We start from the raw sequence: 21,493 nt of genomic DNA on the forward strand, positions 1-21,493 counted from the left end.
TGATTGGTTGTGATGCACAAATGTAATGTTTATGTGAATACAGTTAGATGGAAACCTAATTTCCTGGGTCACTTTAACTATGAATATGGGACTTTTTAATTAATCACCATTCAGTCATAACCATTGCTCAAAAAATCCCAGAACCCATTCATGTTATATGTAGGAGCTTGTTGTCCTGATCAATGGCCTTCCAAATCAGAGAAAAATAATCTTCCTGTGATTGAAGTTACATCAAGAACATATGATGTTGGAGTGATGTTAGAGTGACGATGACCTGTGATGAAGTTTATAATATTAGGGGAGTCTTATTGCTACTGGGGCACAGGCCCTCAAGAAAGAAATTTTCTAGGACGTTGTGGAGATTTGGCCCCCAGAGGAACTGTTCTGCACTACTACGTGTAATATTGTATATTAATATTTTGCATGTGTGTTTTGTATCTTGTTACTGACCATGCTGCTATAACACAAGAATTTCCCACATGGGGTCAATAAAGCATATCTGTCTATCTAATTTAAGATTGATATACTTCTAGATCAGGAGTGTCTAATCTTATCTGCAAAGGCCCGGTGTGGGTGCGGGTTTTCATTCCAACCGAGCAGAAACCACACCTGAGTCAAGCCAAGATCAGTTGGACTCAGGTGTAGCTCCTGGTTGATTGGAATGAAAATTTGCACCCCTTTGCGGATAAGACTGGACACCCCTGATCTAGATAGATATATTTCTATTTACATCTCTGTTTGTGGGCGTGTTCAGTGACGTGACAAAGTTGAGAACTATCGGTGCAGCGACTACAATGGAGGTGAATACTGCTTTATTGGAACTGCTTCTGCTTCATTCCATATATGATATGAAGCTATTTACACTGATAGATGTTATTACTATGGCAACCAGTAGTAGGAACACCTACTGGCAACTTCATAGTACAGTGACTGGGAAAAAAATAAATCACACTCAGTTGTTACATATGTTTTCCACGCCTGCTTTCCATGATGTACAAGTGATCATGATTTCCATGATCAAGTGCTATTTTTTAAACCTCCGAATAAAGCGTAGGGAAGCCATATTGAAAGAAAACCAGATTTGCAGTGATAAAAATATCAGAATATTGCCAATATACTAGACTCTGTTAGAGGTAGAGCTTGTCTACCTTCTCATTCATATATCAGTGTACTTAGATTTAGATTTTTATTTTTCAGTCTTAAACGACGCAAGAACGTCGATCTTGTTATTTTCTATTCCCGGATTTTTTAGGATTCAAGGCTTGAGTAAATGAGGAAGAGTAAAGGACAGAGTGTTTTTTCAGCCTAACAATGAATAAGACTGTATGTAGTCTGTGTGTGTATGTGTGTGTGTATGTGTGTGCGTGTGTGTGTGCGTGTGTGTTACACTGCTATTGAATATCCAGAAATACACAGTGTGTGTGTGTTCAGTAGTGGATATATGTGTATATATTTGCAATCTCATCATGTCATTGTTAAGGGAACAGTTTATACTTCTCACATTCTTTCTTGAGTGTTAGACTGCGTTCAGCAAAACCTCACTCAGTTGTGTTTTTTAAGTAAAATACACAGATGTGTAGCGAAGCACAGTTCAGTTCGGTTCATAGGGATTCTTGGGATGCTTTCATAGACTTAATATATTGCAACACACACACACACACACAGCTCAAATGCTTAAAACAGTCCTGTTTAAGATTTCCATTAATTGAAATTCTGCTTTTAGTCATCCATTTTTTTTCTTTCCATTTTTTTCTGTCTTTCTTTCGTCCTTTTGTCGCCTCTCAGGGTCTCTCAGGTCAATGAGATACTTTTATGCTCTTGAACAGAGGCACTTGAAGTGTTTATGCTGCTCATATGATGCCCATAGACAAGCCTACTCTCACTATCACTGTTTTGCCAAGGTGAGGCAGAGAGAAATAATCTGTGTGTGTGTGTGCCATTTTCCTTTGCCATTCCAGGCTTCAGTGTGACTGCCAGCACAACACTTGTGGCCCATCGTGTGACCGCTGTTGCCCTGGATTCAACCAGTTACCATGGAAACCAGCCACCACTTACAGTGCTAATGAGTGTGAACGTGAGTTTCTCAATTCTTTGTTTCCTAACTAATTCTCCATGACAATCTCAACCTCTCTCAGACGACCTCCTCAAAAAACCAGGAGGTGTTGGTCATGCTTCTCTGGCTGTAAACATTATCAACATGCTAATCTTTAAGTCATGAATCATGGTGTGAATGGGTATGATTTTTTTAACGTTAGTATTTTTTTTTTTTTTGCCATTCCAGTTTGTCTACACACACTGATATTTAGTGACACTGCTGGTTCCTAAACCCATGTTTCCACCAGAATTCATTGCCAACTGAGAACCCATGCTAATCTGATCAGAGCTTATACCAAACTCACCTCAACTCTACTCCATATTAACTTTGAACCCTACTTCTGCTGCTCTGGGAACATGAACACAGAATGTTGTGTGGTTATTGTTAGGAACAGTGTGTCTATTCAAATAAATGAACTTAAACAGATTCAAGAGCTTCTTTCCAGAAGGGAATAATGACATAGCAAGTGCAAGGAAATATCTAAGTAAATATATAACCTCTTTATGTGTGATTAGAGAAGGAAGAATATGGCTATAAAAATATCTAGGCGAATAAATGAGCTTGTCATACATTTGCTTTCATTTTCATCACATTTGCTCCATACCTCTAGGGTTCAGCTCTAGCCTCTGCCTGTATGTGTTAAAGTTCTCAAGTCTCTGGTTTCCTCCTCAAGTCTAAAGGTCTAAAGACACTTCAGGTCATGTGTCCTGAAACGGACTGTCACCATGTCCAGAGTATGCCCCAAAAAAACAAGGACCCACCTGCTCGCCCTTCCCTCCTGGCTTTTCTCATGCATGGCAAAAATAGCACCATTCTACATGAATAAAAGCTCCTAGTCATTCTGTGTGTGTGTGTGCACATGTGTGTGTTGGGAAGCTTTCGAACAGGATGTTAGTGTGGGATGTTATCGACTACAAATGTGTATCACACACACACACACACACTAAGGTTTGAACACATTTGCTAACAGAGCCATGTTAAGAATAACCAGAGAAAGCAGTTAATCTCTCTTAGTTTATCATTTTTAATGTCTTTTTGTAATGTTTTATACTTCATACTTCTGTATAATTACTGCCTCTAAGAGATTTTAACTAAATCATAATTGACAGCAGGGCAAGGGAAGGAAGTCTTTATTTTGTTTCATGTGTAGAGATTAGTACTTGCAAGGGCTTTCTCCCTTTAACCAACTGTCATTATCTCTAGTAAAAAAAAAATCTTTTAATGACAGTAATTATCAAATATAGGATGCTTAAAGAGGCTTTGAAATACACAGAAGCTGTTCATCCTCCAGAGGGATTCCGAGTGACGCGTCTGGTGGATATTAACTTTGGTTTTTTGCTTTTATGTGAACTGAAACCTGCAATTAGCAATTCCAAATAAAGCATAAAACACAGACAGGGATGTGTACTTTAAATATGTAAACAGTATTATAACTATTATTTATTTTTTTAAGATGCATCTGAAGGTACTCATCTCATATATTGCTCCCTTTTGTGTGTGTGTGTGTGTGTGTTTCCCATGTCTGTGCTCCTTCTGTTTTGTTGCATGTAGTCTCACTGTGAATCCGTAATCTCTAAGTTTTAACTAGGCCTATACCAGGTTTAAGGTCAGTTTTACCTCCTCCTCCCTGTCCCCCTCCGCATCCCCCATTCAGATAAAGTGACAGTGATCAATAATACACTCGTGTGTTTTTTTCCTGCAGAGTGTAACTGCCACAGACACTCGTCTGAGTGTTACTATGACCCCGAGGTAGACCGGAGAAGAGCCAGTCTGAACATACAGGGCGAGTACCAGGGAGGAGGAGTGTGTATAGATTGTCAGGTAGGCAAACACACTTATAAAGTGACAAGTGAGGCAGAATTAATACTGACGGATGTGCTGCTGCATATACACCGATCAGCCATAACTTTATGACCACCTGCCTAATATTGTGTTGGTCCCCCTTTTGCTGCCAAAACAGCTCTGACCCTTCGAGGCATGGACTCTGCTAGATCCCTGAAGGTGTGCTGTGGTATCTGGCACCAAGATGTTAGCAACAGATTCTTCTCTCGTCCTCTAAGTTGCGAGGTGGGGCTTCCATGGACCGGACTTGTTTGTCCAGCACATCCCTACAGATTCTCGATTGGATTGAGAACTGGGAAATTTTGGAGGCCAAGTCAACACCTCAAACTCGTTGTTGTACTCATCAAACCATTCCTGAAGCATTTTTGCTTTGTGGCACGGTGCTGAAAGAGGCCACAGCCATCAGGGAATACTGTTTCCATGAAAGGGTGTACAGGGTCTGCAACAATGCTTAGGCAGGTGGTACGTGTCAAAGTAACATCCACATGGATGACAGGACCCAAGGTTTCCCAGCAGAACATTGCCTGAAGCATGACACTGCCCCTGCCAGCTTGCCTTCTTCCCATAGTGCATCCTGGTACCGTGTGTTCCCCAGGTAAGCGTTGCACATGCACCCGGCCATCCACGTAATGTAAAAGAAAACGTGATTTATCAGACCAGGCCACCTTCTGTTCTGATGCTCACATGCCAATTGATGATGCTTTCAGCGGTGCACAGGGGTCAGCATGGGCATCCTGACTGGTCTGCGACTACGCAGCCCCATACACAACAAACTGCGATGCACTGTATATTCTGACCCCTTTCTATCAGAACCAGCATTAACTTCTTCAGCAATGTGAGCAACAGTAGCTCGTCTGTTGGATCGGACCACACAGGCCAGCCTTCTCTCCCCACGTCCTTCAATGACCCTGTCGCCGGTTCACCACTGTTCCTTCCTTGGACCACTTTTGATAGACACCCCACAAGAGCTGCGGTTTTGGAGATGCTCTGATCCAGTCATCTAGCCATCACAATTTGGCCCTTCATCAAACTCGCTCAAATCCTTACGCTTGTCCATTTTTCCTGCTTCTAACACATCAACTTTGAGGACAAAATGTTCACTTGCTGCCTAATATATCCCACCTACTAACAGGTGCCATGATAAGGAGATCATCAGTGTTATTCACCTGTTAGTGCTCATAATGTTATGCCTGATCGGTGTACGTAGATCTGTTAAGTATAATAGTATTATATGTCTGTGTAGCACCACACTACAGGAAGCAACTGTGAGCGCTGTGTACGAGGATACTACAGGTCACCTGACCACCCTCTGGAGTCACCACTGGCCTGTTCAAGTGAGTGTGCAACCAATCAGAAACAATATGTTATGTATTTTTTTATGTACTCCATTGTCGGTCCAGTGTATCTGTCTAAGTCTCTCTCTCTCTCTCTCTCTCTCTGTTTTTCTCTCTCTCTCTCCCTAGAGTGCTTGTGTGAGTCGGATTTCACAGATGGCACGTGTGAGGATCTGACCGGTCGCTGCTACTGTAAGCCCAACTACACTGGAGAAAACTGTAACACTTGTGCAGAGGGATATGAGAACTTCCCAGCCTGCTATGGTGAGTGTGTGTTGCATGTGTGTGCATGCATTTGTGTATGTGTAAGTCACAGGTAATAAACCCAAAGACTGCAGTGTCATGTGTTTTTAACCTGACTGGATAAATAGATGATATTGAATCTAATTTGTTGATATATTTGTATGTGTTTGCTTTAGTGGTCACTCCAACCTTCCCTACTAATTTAAATGGAGAGGCTCGACCTGCAGGAGAGATCATCAGTAAGACCTATCCTCTTGTCCTGTTATATGAAATATGATGCTCAGAATTGTCTCTTAACTAATGTGTGTGTGTGTTTCTGTATGTTTTTTATAGACTGTGAGTGTAACGCAGCAGGCACTGAAGGGAATTCATGTAAGGCAGACCCAAACACACGGACCTGTGTGTGTAAACCTGGTTTCACAGGACAGCACTGCGACACCTGTGCTCCTGGGTACTACGACCTCAACTGCTATCGTAAGCACGCTCACACACACACACACACACGCACACACACATACACACACACACACAAAGAAACTTTACCAAAGAAACAAATGTTCATTTCTGTCTATTGCTTGTATTATAAAATGACGTTTTTTATATAGTATAGTATAGTATAATAGTATAATATATAATCATACACACACACACACATACACACACACACATACACACTTATTGTATTGGTGATATGCTTTTCCAAGTTTTTGTGCTATTTGGCTACAACCCTGTTTGCCTGTTGCGTATTTAAGGCATTTGTGGAAAGTAAATACCACCCATAAACAAAGCCAACCGACTGTTGTTACACACACACACACACACACACACACAGTGTATCTGACTCTCTGTCCCTCCTCTAGGCTGTCAGTGCACAGGCCCAGGTTCCCAGGACGGGTCATGTGATGCGGTAACAGGACAATGTGTGTGTAGAAGTGGCTTTTCTGGCTATTCATGCGACCAGTGTGCTTCCGGCTACTTCAACTACCCTCTGTGTCAGCGTGAGTGTGTGCTGAATCTAATCTCGATTGCTGTCTTCAGTTACACACACCTGCAAGAACATTATATGGTGTTCAGGTTCATGACTACATATAAAAGTACACACTCTCTCTCTCTCTCTCTATTTTTTTAGTGTGTGGCTGTAGCACCGTAGGCTCTCTACCAGGCACTTGTGACTCAGCCGGCCGTTGTTTGTGTCGGCCGGAGTTTACAGGCCCTCGCTGTGCTGAGTGCAGCTCTGGCTTCCACTCTTATCCCAATTGTGAGGGTAAGAAAACACACACACACACACATGCACATACACACACTGCTGTTGCTCCCTGCAAACCCACACTCTTTTAATATACCTGCTGTAACCTTGCACTGTTCTTCTGTGACTCTTCCTTAGAGTGTACTTGCGACCCAAGGACATCTCTAGACTCCAACTGCAATGCGGCAGGGCAGTGCCACTGTAAACCCAACTACAGAGGCCCAAGGTGCGAGTCCTGCGCTCCAGGATACTACAGTTACCCTACCTGCTCCCGTAAGTCGGCCACAATGTCATAATCACACACCTGATTAAATATGGAGTTATTTTCCCAGTAGTTCTGTAACAGTGGAATAATTTGATATAAAGGGATATACAGTATTTATTTATTAAGATGCAGTGCTCTCTGATCAGCTTCTCGGTGCCTTCAAGAACTAATCACTCCATTCCAATGACAGCTTCCTTATTATACATATATATATGATTTGATTTCACATGTCTCTGTGTCTGTTTGTCAGCCTGCCAGTGCTCAGAGGAGGGCTCTCGGTTCAGTGTGTGTGATTTGGTCTCAGGGCAGTGTGTGTGTCTACCCAATGTGGTGGGTCAGAGGTGTGACTCATGCAGCTCTGGATCCTACAACTTTCCCTTGTGCCAAGGTGACTGCTTATAGACTAGAGCCAGGGCTGAGCTCACACAGGATTTCACAGTCTTATTCTATTTTACACTTCTCATGTTTTTCCTCTCGCTTGTTTTAATGGCATTTAGCTGGTACGTGTAATCCTGCCGGCTCAGTGGAGAACGAGATTTTGTCCACGGTGGTAAGTGATGAAATAGGTTTGTTTCATATTTCAAGGGCTCAAACTGTGTTTGACAAAGTTGCTATAAAAACATAAAGCCTGCTTTATAAACAAAGCCCACCATGAACCTAGTGGCTGACCGACTGCTATCACTGTCCCCAACACATATTAGGGCTCCTGTGAGTGCAAACCCAATGTGGAGGGTGTGGCCTGTGACAGATGCAAGCCTCTTTACTGGAACTTGTCACCCGATACTGTGTTTGGGTGTTCAAGTAAGAACCATTTCCAGCAATTTCTAAGCAATCTAGCACTTGTAATGATTGAGCATGATAATGTATTGTATTGAAATATGACTCGCTGTGTTGTGCAGGCTGTGAGTGTAACACTGCAGGGACGGTGAGTGAAGTGGCAGAGTGTGGTCAGGTGAGTTCACTGTCTTTTTAAAACAATATGTGTGCACACAGTGTGTTAGAACGACTTGAGAGACACCTTATCTGAGCTCTGGGCTCGCAGTCTGCACTCTTCAGCACACTTCCGAAACAGAAAACAGCAAAGATTGTGGCTTTCGCTCAGTCAGGGTCAAGTTCATGCTTCTTAATGTGTGTACATGTGTGTAAGCGCTGTCTCACTCACACTAGTGCATTACTGGAGCCTCAGACTGAGACAAGTAAACTCGGTGTAAAACGACACAAGTGAGATTCGCCACACCTTACCTGACTCTCCGTCCACAGCTGACTCTAAACCACGCCCCCTGTTGTCAGAGCGTTATAGAGGTAAAGATGGCCATTTGTGAGCTTTGTGTGTATGTTGTGTTTTCAGAGTAATGGACAGTGCTACTGCAAGCCCAACGTGTGCAGTGGAATGTGTGCGGTGTGTAAGGATGGCTACTTCAATCTGGACAGTAACAACTACTTTGGGTGCCAGGGTAAGATTATTTTTAGATCAGAAATGCTTTGATATGATTTTTTGGCCATGTAACCTGCCCCTCTGACTGTGTGTGTGTGTCCAGGTTGTCAGTGTGATATTGGAGGTTCTGTTATTCCATCATGTGAGGAGAGAAACGGCAGATGTAGATGCAGACCCAATGTGGAAGGACCAAAATGTAACCAGTAAGTCCGAATCCATCATTTCTGACCTACAGTAAATCTCCTGTCTTTCACTGTGAAGCTACATACCACTGGGTTTGTTTCCTAGTCCACATCCAGATCACTATTTTCCTGATCTGCACCACCTGAAGTTCGAGGTGGAAGAAGGCACGACGTTGGAAGGGCGGCCAGTGCGTTTTGGCTACAATCCACTGGAATTTGAGGGCTTTAGCTGGAGGGGTTATGCTCAGATGTCCCCCATTCAGGTGAGAGATTCAGAATGCAAAACAGAACAAAAAAAAATATGTTTCTGTATTTTCTTCAAGGTTTTTTTTTTATATTTATTTTTTATATTATTTTATAAAATTTTATTTTATATTTTTTCCTATAGTCTGTTTTTTAATAAATAAAAAAATAAATAATAAATAATACACTTTATTAATTAATTATCTGCTCTACACAACCTGATTTTTTCCCTGTTTTCATAAGGAGAAGAACAAAATGTTGTCACTCTTGAGATTTGGGGGACTGGGTCCAAGGCTAATGTGGCTAATGTAGCTAATAGTATAACAAAACCTTTATCATAAATATGAGTTTCAGTTCTCAACAAAAGTGAATGTTTGCAGATATACTGATGTACTAATGATTGATGTAGACATGTCATATGTTTATTATTATTACTAGGAGTACCCCGTGTTCATTATGTCCCATGCATGTTCCATGCTCTGCGGTTCTTTTGCTTGAGAATTGGTGAAGTTGGTATCTTTGATAAAATACAGCTTGGCTTTGCTTGTGGCTCGGTGTAAGAACGGCTTGTTTAGTGAGCGCTGTTACAGGCTTTATACTGTAGTGCCGGTGGTGGTTTTAAAAAAAGGCTTTGCTTTTGTGCTCTCTTTCCTTCTTTCCCCATTGCTCTCTATTTTGCATGCTCTCTTGTTCCATAGCCACTGGTGATGGTGGAGGTGGTGGTTGGCGCTCCAGATCTCTTCCATGTGGTTCTGCACTATGTTAACCGTGGAGGCACAGACATCTGGGGGCGTGTCTATGTGATGGAAGACAGCAGAAATTTCCTTTGCAGCAACTGTAAGTCCCACTTCTTTCTTTCTTATTTCTTCATCTTCTTCTTCTTCTTCTTCTTTTCCTTTCATCTCCACCTCGCTGTCTCTCCTTCCACTCGTTTCCCATTCCTGGTTCTCAGATGCACTTGCTCTCAGTCGCATGAGCAGATGCTCCAAAACTTGGCCTTGCTATTGATTGGCTCGGTTGCTGTGCCCCTCCGCTCCAGACCTGCCCCAAGGACTTACTACAAGCACACAGAGTCATACAGCTAGACACAAATTCACCTAGGTCTTTAACAACCCCCTTTGCTGTAAACCTCCTTTTCCCATTTCACTCTTTCCCTTCCTCCTTCTCTTTCCTCACTTTTGTCTGTCCCAGAGTGCAGTTAAATTGATGGTGCACGTGAAAGAGGCGGACATGTATCTCACACGCTTGATCCTCAGATATGTAAGCACTGAGGCTGCCGCCTCCCATGGCAAAATCACAGCCTATCCCAACAGCAGAAAAGGTATGTCTGATGAGTGCGGTAGCTAATGACAGCCCTGGTCTGTCACTGTTTTTTCTCTATGAATAATATTCTGAAATGAATCGGTTATCCTGAATAATAAACCGAATCTCAGTAAATAATGCACATGGAAGCTAGAATAATATGATGGTTTAATAATTGAATTGTTTTCTCTTCTCCCAGGTTCTGAACAGTTCAAAAAGATCGTTTTTGCTCCCAGTTCAGAACCCACGTTTGTAAACAGTTTTGTCGAGCCATTTGTACTGAACACTGGCACCTGGAGCATCGTCATCGAAGCTGAAGGCATTCTACTGGTGCGCTTAATTTCATTTTTTTTTTTTTTTACATTTCTTTTCAGTACTTACAGTATATCATGTTCACTCATAGGGCTTTCAAATCATATTCATGATTCTTCTCGGAACTCGTTGGCCATGTGTATGGAACGTATACAGGAGTATAAAGTTTTCACTGGTTTGTAGATAGAAAGCTGATCTGCATTATACAAAACGATCGAGAATGATTGATTGACAGGCACTCTTTTCATTCCTTTCACCAAAACTATTTGTTTAGATTCCTTCACTGATTCATTCAGTGACCCTTTCCGTATGTTACATCATTACACTGCACCAGTGAGTGTCTTTTTTAGATATTATGACTACGTCATTTATTCATACGTTTTAGTATTTAAGAGAAGTAAATCTAGTATGAAGAGAAGATCTGGTGAATTTAATTTCAGCGAAAATAAATTGTTCACTTAAAAACACTGATTTGTTCCCGAACTAAACACCGCTAATGCTAACATTTACGTCCCGTACACACTATCTAGCTTTTCGATCTAAATTTAGTGTGGCTGAATTTCACTTTCACTGTTAAGTGAAGTCATTTTGTGTAACATCACTGCAAGTGCACAACATTTACCTCTTCCTTTCCTTTTTCTGAAATCATTAGGTGTGATTACTATATGGAAAAAATGGTACAATCATACAATTTTACAATTTTCTCATCATATCTTTCTCTTATTTGTATCTGTCTGCTTGTGCAGGATTATCTTGTGCTGTTGCCAAGTGCGTACTATGAAGCTCCAATTCTGCAGCTGAAAGTGACTGAACCCTGTACATACAGCCCAACACATGAACCCACTCAGAAGTCAGTAGCAAACACACGCAACACATTTTACACAAACTCATTTGTTTTTCATTTCACTGCAATCAATACGCCTGTTCTAAATACTACACAGATCAGCCATAACATTAAAACCACCTTATATTGTATAGAAGCATCATAACAGCTCTGATTCATAGAGGCATGGACCCTCTAAGACCTCTGAAGGTGTGCTGTGGTATCTGGCACCAAGATTTTAGCCACAGATCCTTTAGGTCCTTCTGTAAGTTGTGAGGTTGGGCCTCCCTTTGTTTGTCCAGTACATCCCACAGATGTTCAATCAGATTGAGCTTGGAGAATTTGGAGGCCAAGTCATCACTTTAAACACTTTGTCATGTTCCTCAAGCCATTCCTGAACAATTATTTCAGTGTGGCAGGGAGCATCATACTGCTGAAAGAGACCACTGCTATTAGGGAATGCTGTTGCTATGAAGGTGTGTATTTGGTCTGCAGCAATGTTTAGGTAGGAGGTGTGTGTCAGTGTAACATCCACATGAAAGCCAGGACCCACATTTTCCCAGCAGAACATTACCCAGAGCATCACACTGCCTCCATCTTCCCTTCTTCCCATAGAGCATCCTGGTACCATATCTTTCTCAAGCGACAAGGAAGAGAAAGTGACATGATTAAAGAGAAAACCTGATTCATCAGACCTTCCTAAATATTTCCAGGGTCCAATTCTGATGCTCACGATCCCATTTTAAGCTCTTTCAGCTTTGGGCAGTGGTCAACATGGGCACTCAAACCAGTCTGTGGCTACACAGCTGCATACACATCAAGCTACTATGCATTGTGTGTTCTGAGACCTTTCTATCATAACCAACATTAACATTTTCAGCAGTTTGTGCTACAGTAATTCTACAGGATCAGACCAGCTAGCCTTCACCCCACATGCACATGGAGATGCCCTTACCCAATCATCCAGCCATCATAATTTGGTTCCAAATCCTTACCCTTGCCCATTTTATCCTGCTTCCAACACATCAACTTGAAGATCTGACTGTTCACTTGCTGCATATGTTTCTAGTGGCCTTTCCTGGTACTTATTAAATTAGCGTGTATATTAATAGCAGTTTGTGTTTGTTACCATGTGTAGTTGTTTGCTGTATAAGTACCTGTCTCTGGAGGAGTTCTCATCTCTGTCTGGTAAGGATGCCAGCTGCAGAGCAGATAATCATTTGCCCAGATTGTGCTCTGTAGAGAAGATTACACCTCGGCATCCCAGCATGGCTGTCTGCACTGGCAATGATGTAAGTGTCAAACCCACACCACTGGAACCTCCTCTGCTATGTTATGTGATATTACCTGGTTATACATTGGTGTGTATGTGTTCGTGCAGATCAATGTGCAACTACGTGGTCGAGTACCTTTACCCGGTGAATACGTTCTGGTAGTCGAGTACGCCAATGAAGAGAAAACACCTCAGACACTTACTGTGTCCGTGAACACACCCAGAGGACGCAACCGCCAAGTGCGCATCACACTGCTCCACTGCAAGTACAGGTCTGTGAGCAATATCATATCTGTGAACAAATTACAATAAACATTTTTTATTATTATTCATAACAATGTGTTGCTTCCGAACACTTTAGTTTCACAAACTATGATCATGCTTAATCTTGATGATCTCCTGTTAAACATGCAGCAAAAATGTTTCATGCACTTGTTCTGGGAAGTATATTTATACCTGTGCAGCATGGAGACTAAACACAGTTTCTCTTTAAACCCTTCCGCCATCGCCATGATTGTCGTCATGAGCTTCTCACCCCACATACTATCAAATCACATTTAAAACTTTAGTAATCTGATTCAGTTTACAGGCTAATTCTGTTTGGAGGCTTTTTTTTATTTACATACAAAAAATAATAGGTTATATTTAGATATACACCAACCAGGCATAAAATTATGACCATCTGCCTAATATTGTGTTGGTCCCCCTTTTGCTGCCCAAACCCCTGACCTGTCATGCGCTGTGTATTCTGACACCTTTCTATCAGAACCAGTATTAACTTCTTCAACAATTTGATCAACAGTAGCTCGTCTGTTGGATTGGATCACACGGGCCATCCTTCGCTCCCTATGTGTACCACAGTGAGCCTTGGCCGTCCATGACCCTGTAGCCGGTTCACCGCTGTTCCTTCCTTCGACCAATTTTGATAGATACTGACCACTGCAGACCGGGAACACCCCGCAAGAGCTGCAGTTTTGGAGATGCTCTGATCCGGTGGTCTAGCCATCACAATTTGGCCCTTGTCAAACTCGCTCAAATCCTTACTCTTGTCCATTTTTCCTGCTTCTAACACATCAACTTTGAGGACAAAATGTTCACTTCCTGTTCACTTGCTGCCTAATATATCCCACCCACTAACAGGTGCCATGATGAGGAGATTCACTTCACATGTCATAATGTTATGCCTGATCCATGTATGTAATACTCAAATAAATGCACAGTCTGTTGCAGACATCGCGTCACTTTTTAAGATGGCAAGTATAATGCCAGTCTAAATTACACTGTGGCACCTCGCTGGTGTGTAAAGAGAAATCTTTATTGAATTTTAGAGCAATGAATTTAAGCAAAGAACAATTTTTTTATGTTTTCTATCTTAATTTTTCTTTCCCCAAATAATTGCCTGTCTTTGGTGTGTGTGTGTGTGTGTGTGTTTATAGTTTCTTGTGTCGTGCAGTGTCTATAGATGAAATGCATCGCATGGCTGTCTTCACATTTACCACAGAAGTCGATGTGCAGCTCATTGCAGACCGAAGCAACTTCTTCCTTGTAAGAAATCATTTGTCTTGTACTTTCTTCTAAGCTTGCAACCCTTTAATCTGTCTCGTGCCTGATATGACCCTGCATGGTGTGGTATATATGTTATTTACATCAATATGTGAGAAAATTTACACCGAAATGTGGCTTGTAGTTATAGCAAATTGAAAAGTTTCAGCTTTAAGCTATTAAACTTTATAGAGCTCAAGGTTTTTTCATCAGAAATGTCAAACCGAACCTTCGCAATCATTCAAGTTTCTCAAAATAAGTTTCTAAAAAGGAGTCTTGCGTGTGAATCTGATCTTTCCTCTAGCACAAAGTGTACCTGATCCCTCTCGCTCGGTTCACCATGGAGTACCTGAGACCTGGAGTACACTGCATCAACACCCATGGTCACTTTGCTCCTGACAGGTACTGCTACAGCTGCATGCTACATCATCAAGCTAGATAGGTTATAGATAAGATGGATAATATGTTAGGATACACAAAGGTGAAGTAGGACCATTCATATCAATGAAATGCCGTATATCATCCCAAAGCAGCTTTATAGAAACGTCTAATTTCAGGATATTAAACAGTCAGAGGTGATAGTGGCAAGGAAAATCTCCCAAGGAACCGAACTCTAAAAGGAACTCATCTTTATATATAGTAATTTTATTTCTATAACTGTGTACTATATGGTCAAAAAGTGCAACTGTGTAACCATGAAATTCATTCTAGTTTATAACATAAAGTCTATCTTGTTGATGTTATAGAGGCTTGAGTGCCAAACTACTATTCACAGCAATCCCATATATTTTTAGGCTGTCCAGGTGGGGTCATCTTCAGCAGCAGCCGGACTTTAAATAATGAACAGATATATATAGACAGAAGTAGGGCAACAAAATGAATCAGGATCAGACGGGTTACAAGAGTAGCATGAGAGAGAGAGAGAGAGATGGGAGATGTATTACAATGTAGTATAATTGTATTAATAAGGTCAGTGTAATGCAGTATGTAATGCAACATCATGCTTCTGTGCTTACATGAAGATTAAACAAACTGATCAATGACTGCTGAATTATTGCCTCTCCTTCCAGTGCTTCGTGTGTCCCCTCTCGCTTCCAGACCCCATCTCAGTCTCTGGTTCTGAAGGAGGGTCAGGCTTCCTTACCTGACAATGCACGTGGCGACTCTGCTCCCGTAACTGCCCGTGACACGCCCCCAACTGCCATCGACAACGGCGACCACATCCGCCTGGACTCTTCCCAGGTTCACTTAACATTAGGATCACTTTTTTTCCTGCATGTCTTTAAACACATGGTCTATAATTTTTTTGGTACAATACATTACTTTCCTGCTTCCTTTCTCAGAATGCGGTAGTCTATTCATCACAAGTGCACAGCTTGGGACGCTACGTGTTCATCCTACACTACCACCAGCCATTGCACCCAACCTTCACAGTACAGATTTATGTAAACGCTGGACGAATTTGGCAGGGTGAGGATCAATCAGCAATGCTGCATACTGTTACCCATGTGTTCAGCTTACAAGTAAATGAAGCACAGGAGTTTGTCCAAATGTTGAGCTATTCAATTTTTCATCCATCACAGGCCATGCCAATGCTACGTTCTGTCCCCATGGCTATGGTTGCCGTAGCGTTCTGATCTCCGAGAACCAGATCATTCTCGATGTTACTGACCCTGAGGTCATCGTGACTGTGCAAGTCCCAGACGGCAAAACACTCTGGCTGGTGAGGGATAAGCATTGAAATAAATTTTGTAAAGAAAGCTTCTGTACTATTATTACAATCTGATTTGATTTTTGTGTGTATGTGTGTGTTGTGTAGGATTACATTCTAGTGGTTCCAGAGGTCAGCTACAGCTCCAGTCATCTGTCTGAAGAGCCACTGGATAAATCTTATGACTTCATCAGCAACTGCGGACAAAATAGCTTCTTTATGTACGCAAGCAGAAAAACGGATGGAAATAAATACATTATTAAATGTTTACTGATAAATAAGTGAACCCGTTTATCCTGGACTTTAGATGTTGATTGAACGAATTGATGCTTTTGGAGTGGACAAATTGTATAAATGTACTCCTCTTTCCTCTAGCCCACATACAGCATCTCAGTTCTGCCGGACTTCAGCCATATCACTTTCAGCTGAATTCAATAACGGTGCTGTACCATGTGGCTGCCATGAGGTCGGGTCTGAGAGCGATACATGCCATCCTTTCGGTGGTCAGTGCCCCTGCAGGCCCAACGTGATTGGCCGAGACTGTTCGAAATGTGCCACAGGATACTACGGCTTCCCCAACTGCAGGCGTGAGTACTGGGGTGAACTATAGAGAATCTGAAGTAATTTTATTCTGTTAACGTCATAAGTATCTTTCTTTCTTTCGTCCTTCCTCTCTCTCTTTCTTTCTTTCTTTCTTTCTTTCTTTCTTTCTTTCTTTCTTTCTTTCTTTCTTTCTTTCTTTCTTTCTTTCATTCTTTCTTTCTTTCTTTCTTTCTTTCTTTCTTTCTTTCTATCCAACAGATAGAATTGGCCAAATGTAATAACTAGGTGCTGTAGTCATCCTTCATTTTATTCCCTTTCATATCCTTCGTCTATTCCCTGCTAACCCGCATCCTTGTCCCCATCTTTGCAGCATGTAATTGCGGCACACGCTTGTGTGAGCCAGTGACAGGCGAGTGTATCTGTCCTCCACGTACACTGCTGCCGGAGTGTGTGCAGTGTGAGCCACAGACATTCGGCTGCCATCCCCTGGTGGGCTGTGAGATGTGTAACTGTTCCCGACCCGGCATCACAGCTCAGGACATCAGCTGCGACACAAACAGCGGCCAGTGCAGGTAAAGCATCTCTGCTCCTTAAACAGAACCGCACGTTTACTACATTAAGCTAAAAATAACTAAAATGCCTTTAATTACATTTCCTAAAACCTTTCATTACAGACAATTATGATTCCCTGTTGTAGTTTTATATCATTTTGCTCATCCGAAAGCCTGTTTTTTAACCAGACTTAATAAAATCTCCGTTTGCACACAAAATTCCACAGTACTGCACCACATTCCAGTGTTTCCACAAAAAGAACCTGCTGATTTATTCAGTCAAGGCAGGAAAACCTGAAACATCACAGCAGGCACTGATGCCTGAGCTGAAATAATAACATTAAATATTACAATTGCTGCCTGTAATTATATTTTTAATAAAAAATGATTTTTCTCAGCATTGATATCATGAATCTCAGTGTAGTTTGGCAAATGCACAATTAAACGCTATGTGAAAATTCTGCAGTTGCAAGCCAAACGTCGTGGGCCGGCAGTGTGACCACTGTGCTCCTGGATTCTATGGATATCCCAACTGCAGGCCATGTGACTGCAATGAAGCTGGAACTGAGAAGAATGTCTGCGACTCCACCACAGGACAATGTCTATGCAAGGTACAGCTTTCTAATCCCTTTTTTCTGTGCTATGGAGGCTTAGTCCAGAGGCTGTTCTCTAAAGTGAACATCTCTACATTGTCCTTATTGTGTGAATATGTGTTTGTGTGTGTGTGTGTGTGTGTGAGAGATTGCACCCTGTGATGGCTTGGCACCTTGTACCGAGTCCCCTGGGCTAGACTCCAGGTCCCCAGTGACCAGAAAATAGAGGATAGATGTGTTCACATACCTTAATGCACTTTGTGTTACAGTTACAGCGGTTAGAGCAGTAGTGCTGTAACTGTAATAGTAGCAGATTATAAATATTCATATGCCTTTGCATTGTTTCAGGATCTCTTTGATTAAGTTTGATCTGAGTCCTGAAGTCTTTTCTTCATGTTGTGTCAGGAAAACGTGGTGGGCTCACGATGTGAGCAGTGTGCACTGGGGACTTTCCATCTCGACCCCACAAACCCTAAAGGATGCACCAAATGCTTCTGCTTCGGCGCCACTGACCGCTGTCGCAGCTCAGACAAGCGGAGAGATGAGGTATACACACACACACGCAAACACACACACACACACACACACACTTACAGGCATACCAATTCATGCTAATATGTGATATTTTAACCTTTAAGATCATAGTAAACATATTTATTATTATTAATAATAATAATAATAATAATAATAATAAAACACTTAGTGATTTAGCATGGGATGTAACAGTAGATAGATAAAATGTAAGAAGCCATATCTGTCTATTTAAAATATGTGTTTTATATGATATACAAATACTAAATAATTAAAAACTAAATAATGCTGATTATTTAAAGACAAACCAAAAGTGTGGATATAACACAAGTAATTAAATATTTATTGCATAGAAAAACTTTATTTTTTCAGTTTATTCCCTGGAGAATTTATTATTCTTATTATTTATTATTATTATTATTATTATTATTACTACTATTATTGAAGGAGTTGGTGTGTACAGTAATGGCTGTTCTCTGTAGATTATGCTCATGCAGGGCTGGGTGTTGCTCAGAGGAGACAGACAGGAGGTGCCCGTGTCCGTGTTGGTGGATCAGGATCTGGTGGAAGCTGACCTTAGTGACGTCCCCGATGTCTATCAGGATTTTCACTGGCATGCACCACAAGCTTATCTGGGTGACAAGGTTGGCATTCATACCTCACAACTCTTTACACCCTAAAGGAACAGGAAGTGCACCTGTGTTTTATACTAAAATATCAAAGCAAAGAATTGTGCTTAGTAGAACACTTGCTGTGGGAAAATCACTGTCAGCATGCTGGAAATAAAGCTAAAGGAAAAGCCACAGCTCTTATCTGTTGTCTCAGGAGAGGAAGATATGGCTCACAAGCAAGGACTAACGCTGATTAAAAGTATACACCGATCAGCCATAACATTATGACCACGTGCCTAATATTGTGTTGGTCCTCCTTTTGCTGACAAAACAGCCCTGACCTATCAAGGCATGGACTCCACTAGATCCCTGAAGGTGTGCTGTGGTATCTGGCACCGAGATGCGAGTTGGTGCCTCCATGGATCGGATTTGTTTGTTCAGCACATCCCACAGTTTCTCGATTGGATTGAGATCTGGGAAATTTGGAGGCCAGGTCAACACCTCAAACTGGTTCTTGTGCTCATCAAACCATTGCTGAACCATTTTTTGCTTTGTGGCACAGCGCGTTATCCTGCTGAAAGAGCCCACAGCCATCAGAAAATACTGTTTCCATGAAAGGGTGTACATGGTCTGCAACAATGCTTAGGTAGGTGGAACGTGTCAAAGTAACGCATTGCAGGACCCAAGGTTTCAGATCAGAACATTGCCCAAAGCATGACACTGCCTCTGCTGGCTTGCCTTTTTCCCATAGTGCATCCAGGTACCATGTGTTCCCCAGATATGCCACACACAGTAACCCAGCCATCCACATGATGTAAAAGAAAATGTGATTCATCAGACCAGACCACCTTCTTCTGTTGCTTCCTGGTCTAGTTCTGATGCTCACGTGCCCATTGTTGGCGCTTTTGGTGGTGCACAAGGTCAGCGTGCACACCCTGACTCGTAAGGAGCCCCATACACAACAAACTGCGATGCACTGTGTATTCTGACACCTTTCTATCAGAACCAGCATTAACCTCTTCAGCAATTTGAGCAACAGTAGCTCATCTGTTGGATCAGACCAGACGGGCCAGCTTTCACTCCTCATGTGCATCAATGAGCCTTGACCAGGATGAGGAGATAATCAGTGTTATTCACTTCACGATCGGTGAATATAATGTCATTAATAAACAATGATGGATAATTACAATCCCACAGCTTTTATATTTACCCATAAGACATTTTATCTTGATACACAATAACATTCTCTGAATTTGAAGGATTTGTATGAATAGTATGAATCAGACTGGATAGTATGAAAAGACAGACTAAACACAACATTTGTTGCATACAGTTAAATCTCACGTAGTTGCAGAGACATATTTCGAGATTTGTCTTGTTTTAATCTGCTCTCCACTGCCTCCTCTCTTTCTAGGTGTCATCTTATGGAGGTTATTTGCGCTATCAGTTACACACACAGGCGATGAGAGGAGATGCTCTGACTTTGCCTTCTGAAGCCTCTCGACCTGACGTCATTCTCAAGGTTCCTTCTCCGAAACTAATCAGCAATAAACAAACACATTTCAACTGGCTAGAAATCAGAATGCAGCCCGAAATTTGATTTCAAATAAACTTAGTGTAATATTACCAACTTTATGTGTGCAGGGTAACCAGATGACCCTGGTCTATATGGAGAGAGAGTATTCTTCTCCTGAGGAGCCGCATGAAGGAGTTGTCCATCTAGTGGAGGTAGGAGGAAGAGTTTATTAACCACTACTAACTATAACAATAACAAAAATATTCTCAAGCGCACAGAAATGTGTATCAAACACACACACACACACATATATACATACACTTTAAAACTTAGACACAGATATACACAAACACACACACACATATAGACACATGCACACACAGGTACACACATACACAGACACATATACGTACACACACAAACACAGACACACACAGATACACACATACACAGACATATATGTGCACACACACACACAGATACACACATAAACACATGCACACACAGATACACATACACTTGAACACACGTACACTCATGCACACACAGATCCTCACATACACACAGACACTTGAATACACAGATAAATGCACACAGATACACACAGACACTTGAATACACACATAAACACATGCACACACACACAGATGCAAACATACACAAACACACACATACACTTGAACTCACACACACACATACACTCATGTACACACAGATACACGAACAACAAACACATAATAATTTTCCCTTTACTCTTTGACTCATAAGACATGCCCAAATATAAACAGAACAATTAAATACAACAAACAAATAAATGACACACATGATAAATTGTAATGTTTGTGTTTGGCATGTTTAATTTAGTCAATCTTTTCATTATTTATCAAACCAGTTACAACTTAAAATCTTTCTTTGTTTAAATAAACATCACCAATCAGGAAATATTACAAAATCACTACTGACCCTGTTCTTTCTCTCGGTAGGGAAGTTTCCGTCACGCTCAGACAGGGAACTCTGTGTCTCGGGAGGAGTTGATGATGGTGCTGGTGGCTCTGGAGTCTCTGCAGATCCGAGCTCTCCACTCCCAGTCGGCTCAGTCCGTCTCTCTGCGTGCTGCCACACTGGAGGGTGCTGAGCATCTGCCGACCAGACGCCATGCCAACAACGTGGAGCTGTGCATGTGTCCGGCGAGCTACCAGGGAGACTCGTGTCAGGTAAGTGTCAATCAATGAGGAGGGCAGTGTCTGTTTTTGACATTAGTTATGTCAGTTAGAATATATTCTAACATATACTACAAGTG

General features: G+C 41.7%; 1 protein-coding gene across 1 annotated transcript in view; it reads left to right on the plus strand.

The window, feature by feature from the left end:
* Positions 1-21,493, plus strand: part of lama5 (laminin, alpha 5) — a 77,494-nt gene that overhangs the window by 27,768 nt on the left and 28,233 nt on the right. The window contains exons 7-41 of the mRNA XM_058410854.1: positions 1,959-2,074; positions 3,798-3,916; positions 5,181-5,271; positions 5,401-5,535; positions 5,691-5,753; positions 5,848-5,988; positions 6,375-6,512; positions 6,644-6,778; positions 6,899-7,033; positions 7,276-7,413; positions 7,523-7,575; positions 7,727-7,826; positions 7,925-7,977; positions 8,374-8,479; positions 8,564-8,663; positions 8,749-8,905; positions 9,584-9,722; positions 10,387-10,517; positions 11,246-11,349; positions 12,461-12,614; positions 12,704-12,867; positions 14,032-14,140; positions 14,442-14,539; positions 15,208-15,379; positions 15,481-15,607; positions 15,721-15,860; positions 15,957-16,069; positions 16,224-16,435; positions 16,762-16,963; positions 17,409-17,553; positions 17,941-18,081; positions 18,549-18,710; positions 20,092-20,199; positions 20,322-20,405; positions 21,177-21,407. Coding sequence (XP_058266837.1) covers positions 1,959-2,074; positions 3,798-3,916; positions 5,181-5,271; positions 5,401-5,535; positions 5,691-5,753; positions 5,848-5,988; positions 6,375-6,512; positions 6,644-6,778; positions 6,899-7,033; positions 7,276-7,413; positions 7,523-7,575; positions 7,727-7,826; positions 7,925-7,977; positions 8,374-8,479; positions 8,564-8,663; positions 8,749-8,905; positions 9,584-9,722; positions 10,387-10,517; positions 11,246-11,349; positions 12,461-12,614; positions 12,704-12,867; positions 14,032-14,140; positions 14,442-14,539; positions 15,208-15,379; positions 15,481-15,607; positions 15,721-15,860; positions 15,957-16,069; positions 16,224-16,435; positions 16,762-16,963; positions 17,409-17,553; positions 17,941-18,081; positions 18,549-18,710; positions 20,092-20,199; positions 20,322-20,405; positions 21,177-21,407 — 4,516 coding nt within the window. The remainder of the gene's footprint in view (positions 1-1,958; positions 2,075-3,797; positions 3,917-5,180; positions 5,272-5,400; positions 5,536-5,690; positions 5,754-5,847; positions 5,989-6,374; positions 6,513-6,643; positions 6,779-6,898; positions 7,034-7,275; positions 7,414-7,522; positions 7,576-7,726; positions 7,827-7,924; positions 7,978-8,373; positions 8,480-8,563; positions 8,664-8,748; positions 8,906-9,583; positions 9,723-10,386; positions 10,518-11,245; positions 11,350-12,460; positions 12,615-12,703; positions 12,868-14,031; positions 14,141-14,441; positions 14,540-15,207; positions 15,380-15,480; positions 15,608-15,720; positions 15,861-15,956; positions 16,070-16,223; positions 16,436-16,761; positions 16,964-17,408; positions 17,554-17,940; positions 18,082-18,548; positions 18,711-20,091; positions 20,200-20,321; positions 20,406-21,176; positions 21,408-21,493) is intronic.

Source organism: Hemibagrus wyckioides, linkage group LG15 (assembly GCF_019097595.1).
Source record: "Hemibagrus wyckioides isolate EC202008001 linkage group LG15, SWU_Hwy_1.0, whole genome shotgun sequence".
NCBI classification, from domain to species: domain Eukaryota; kingdom Metazoa; phylum Chordata; class Actinopteri; order Siluriformes; family Bagridae; genus Hemibagrus; species Hemibagrus wyckioides.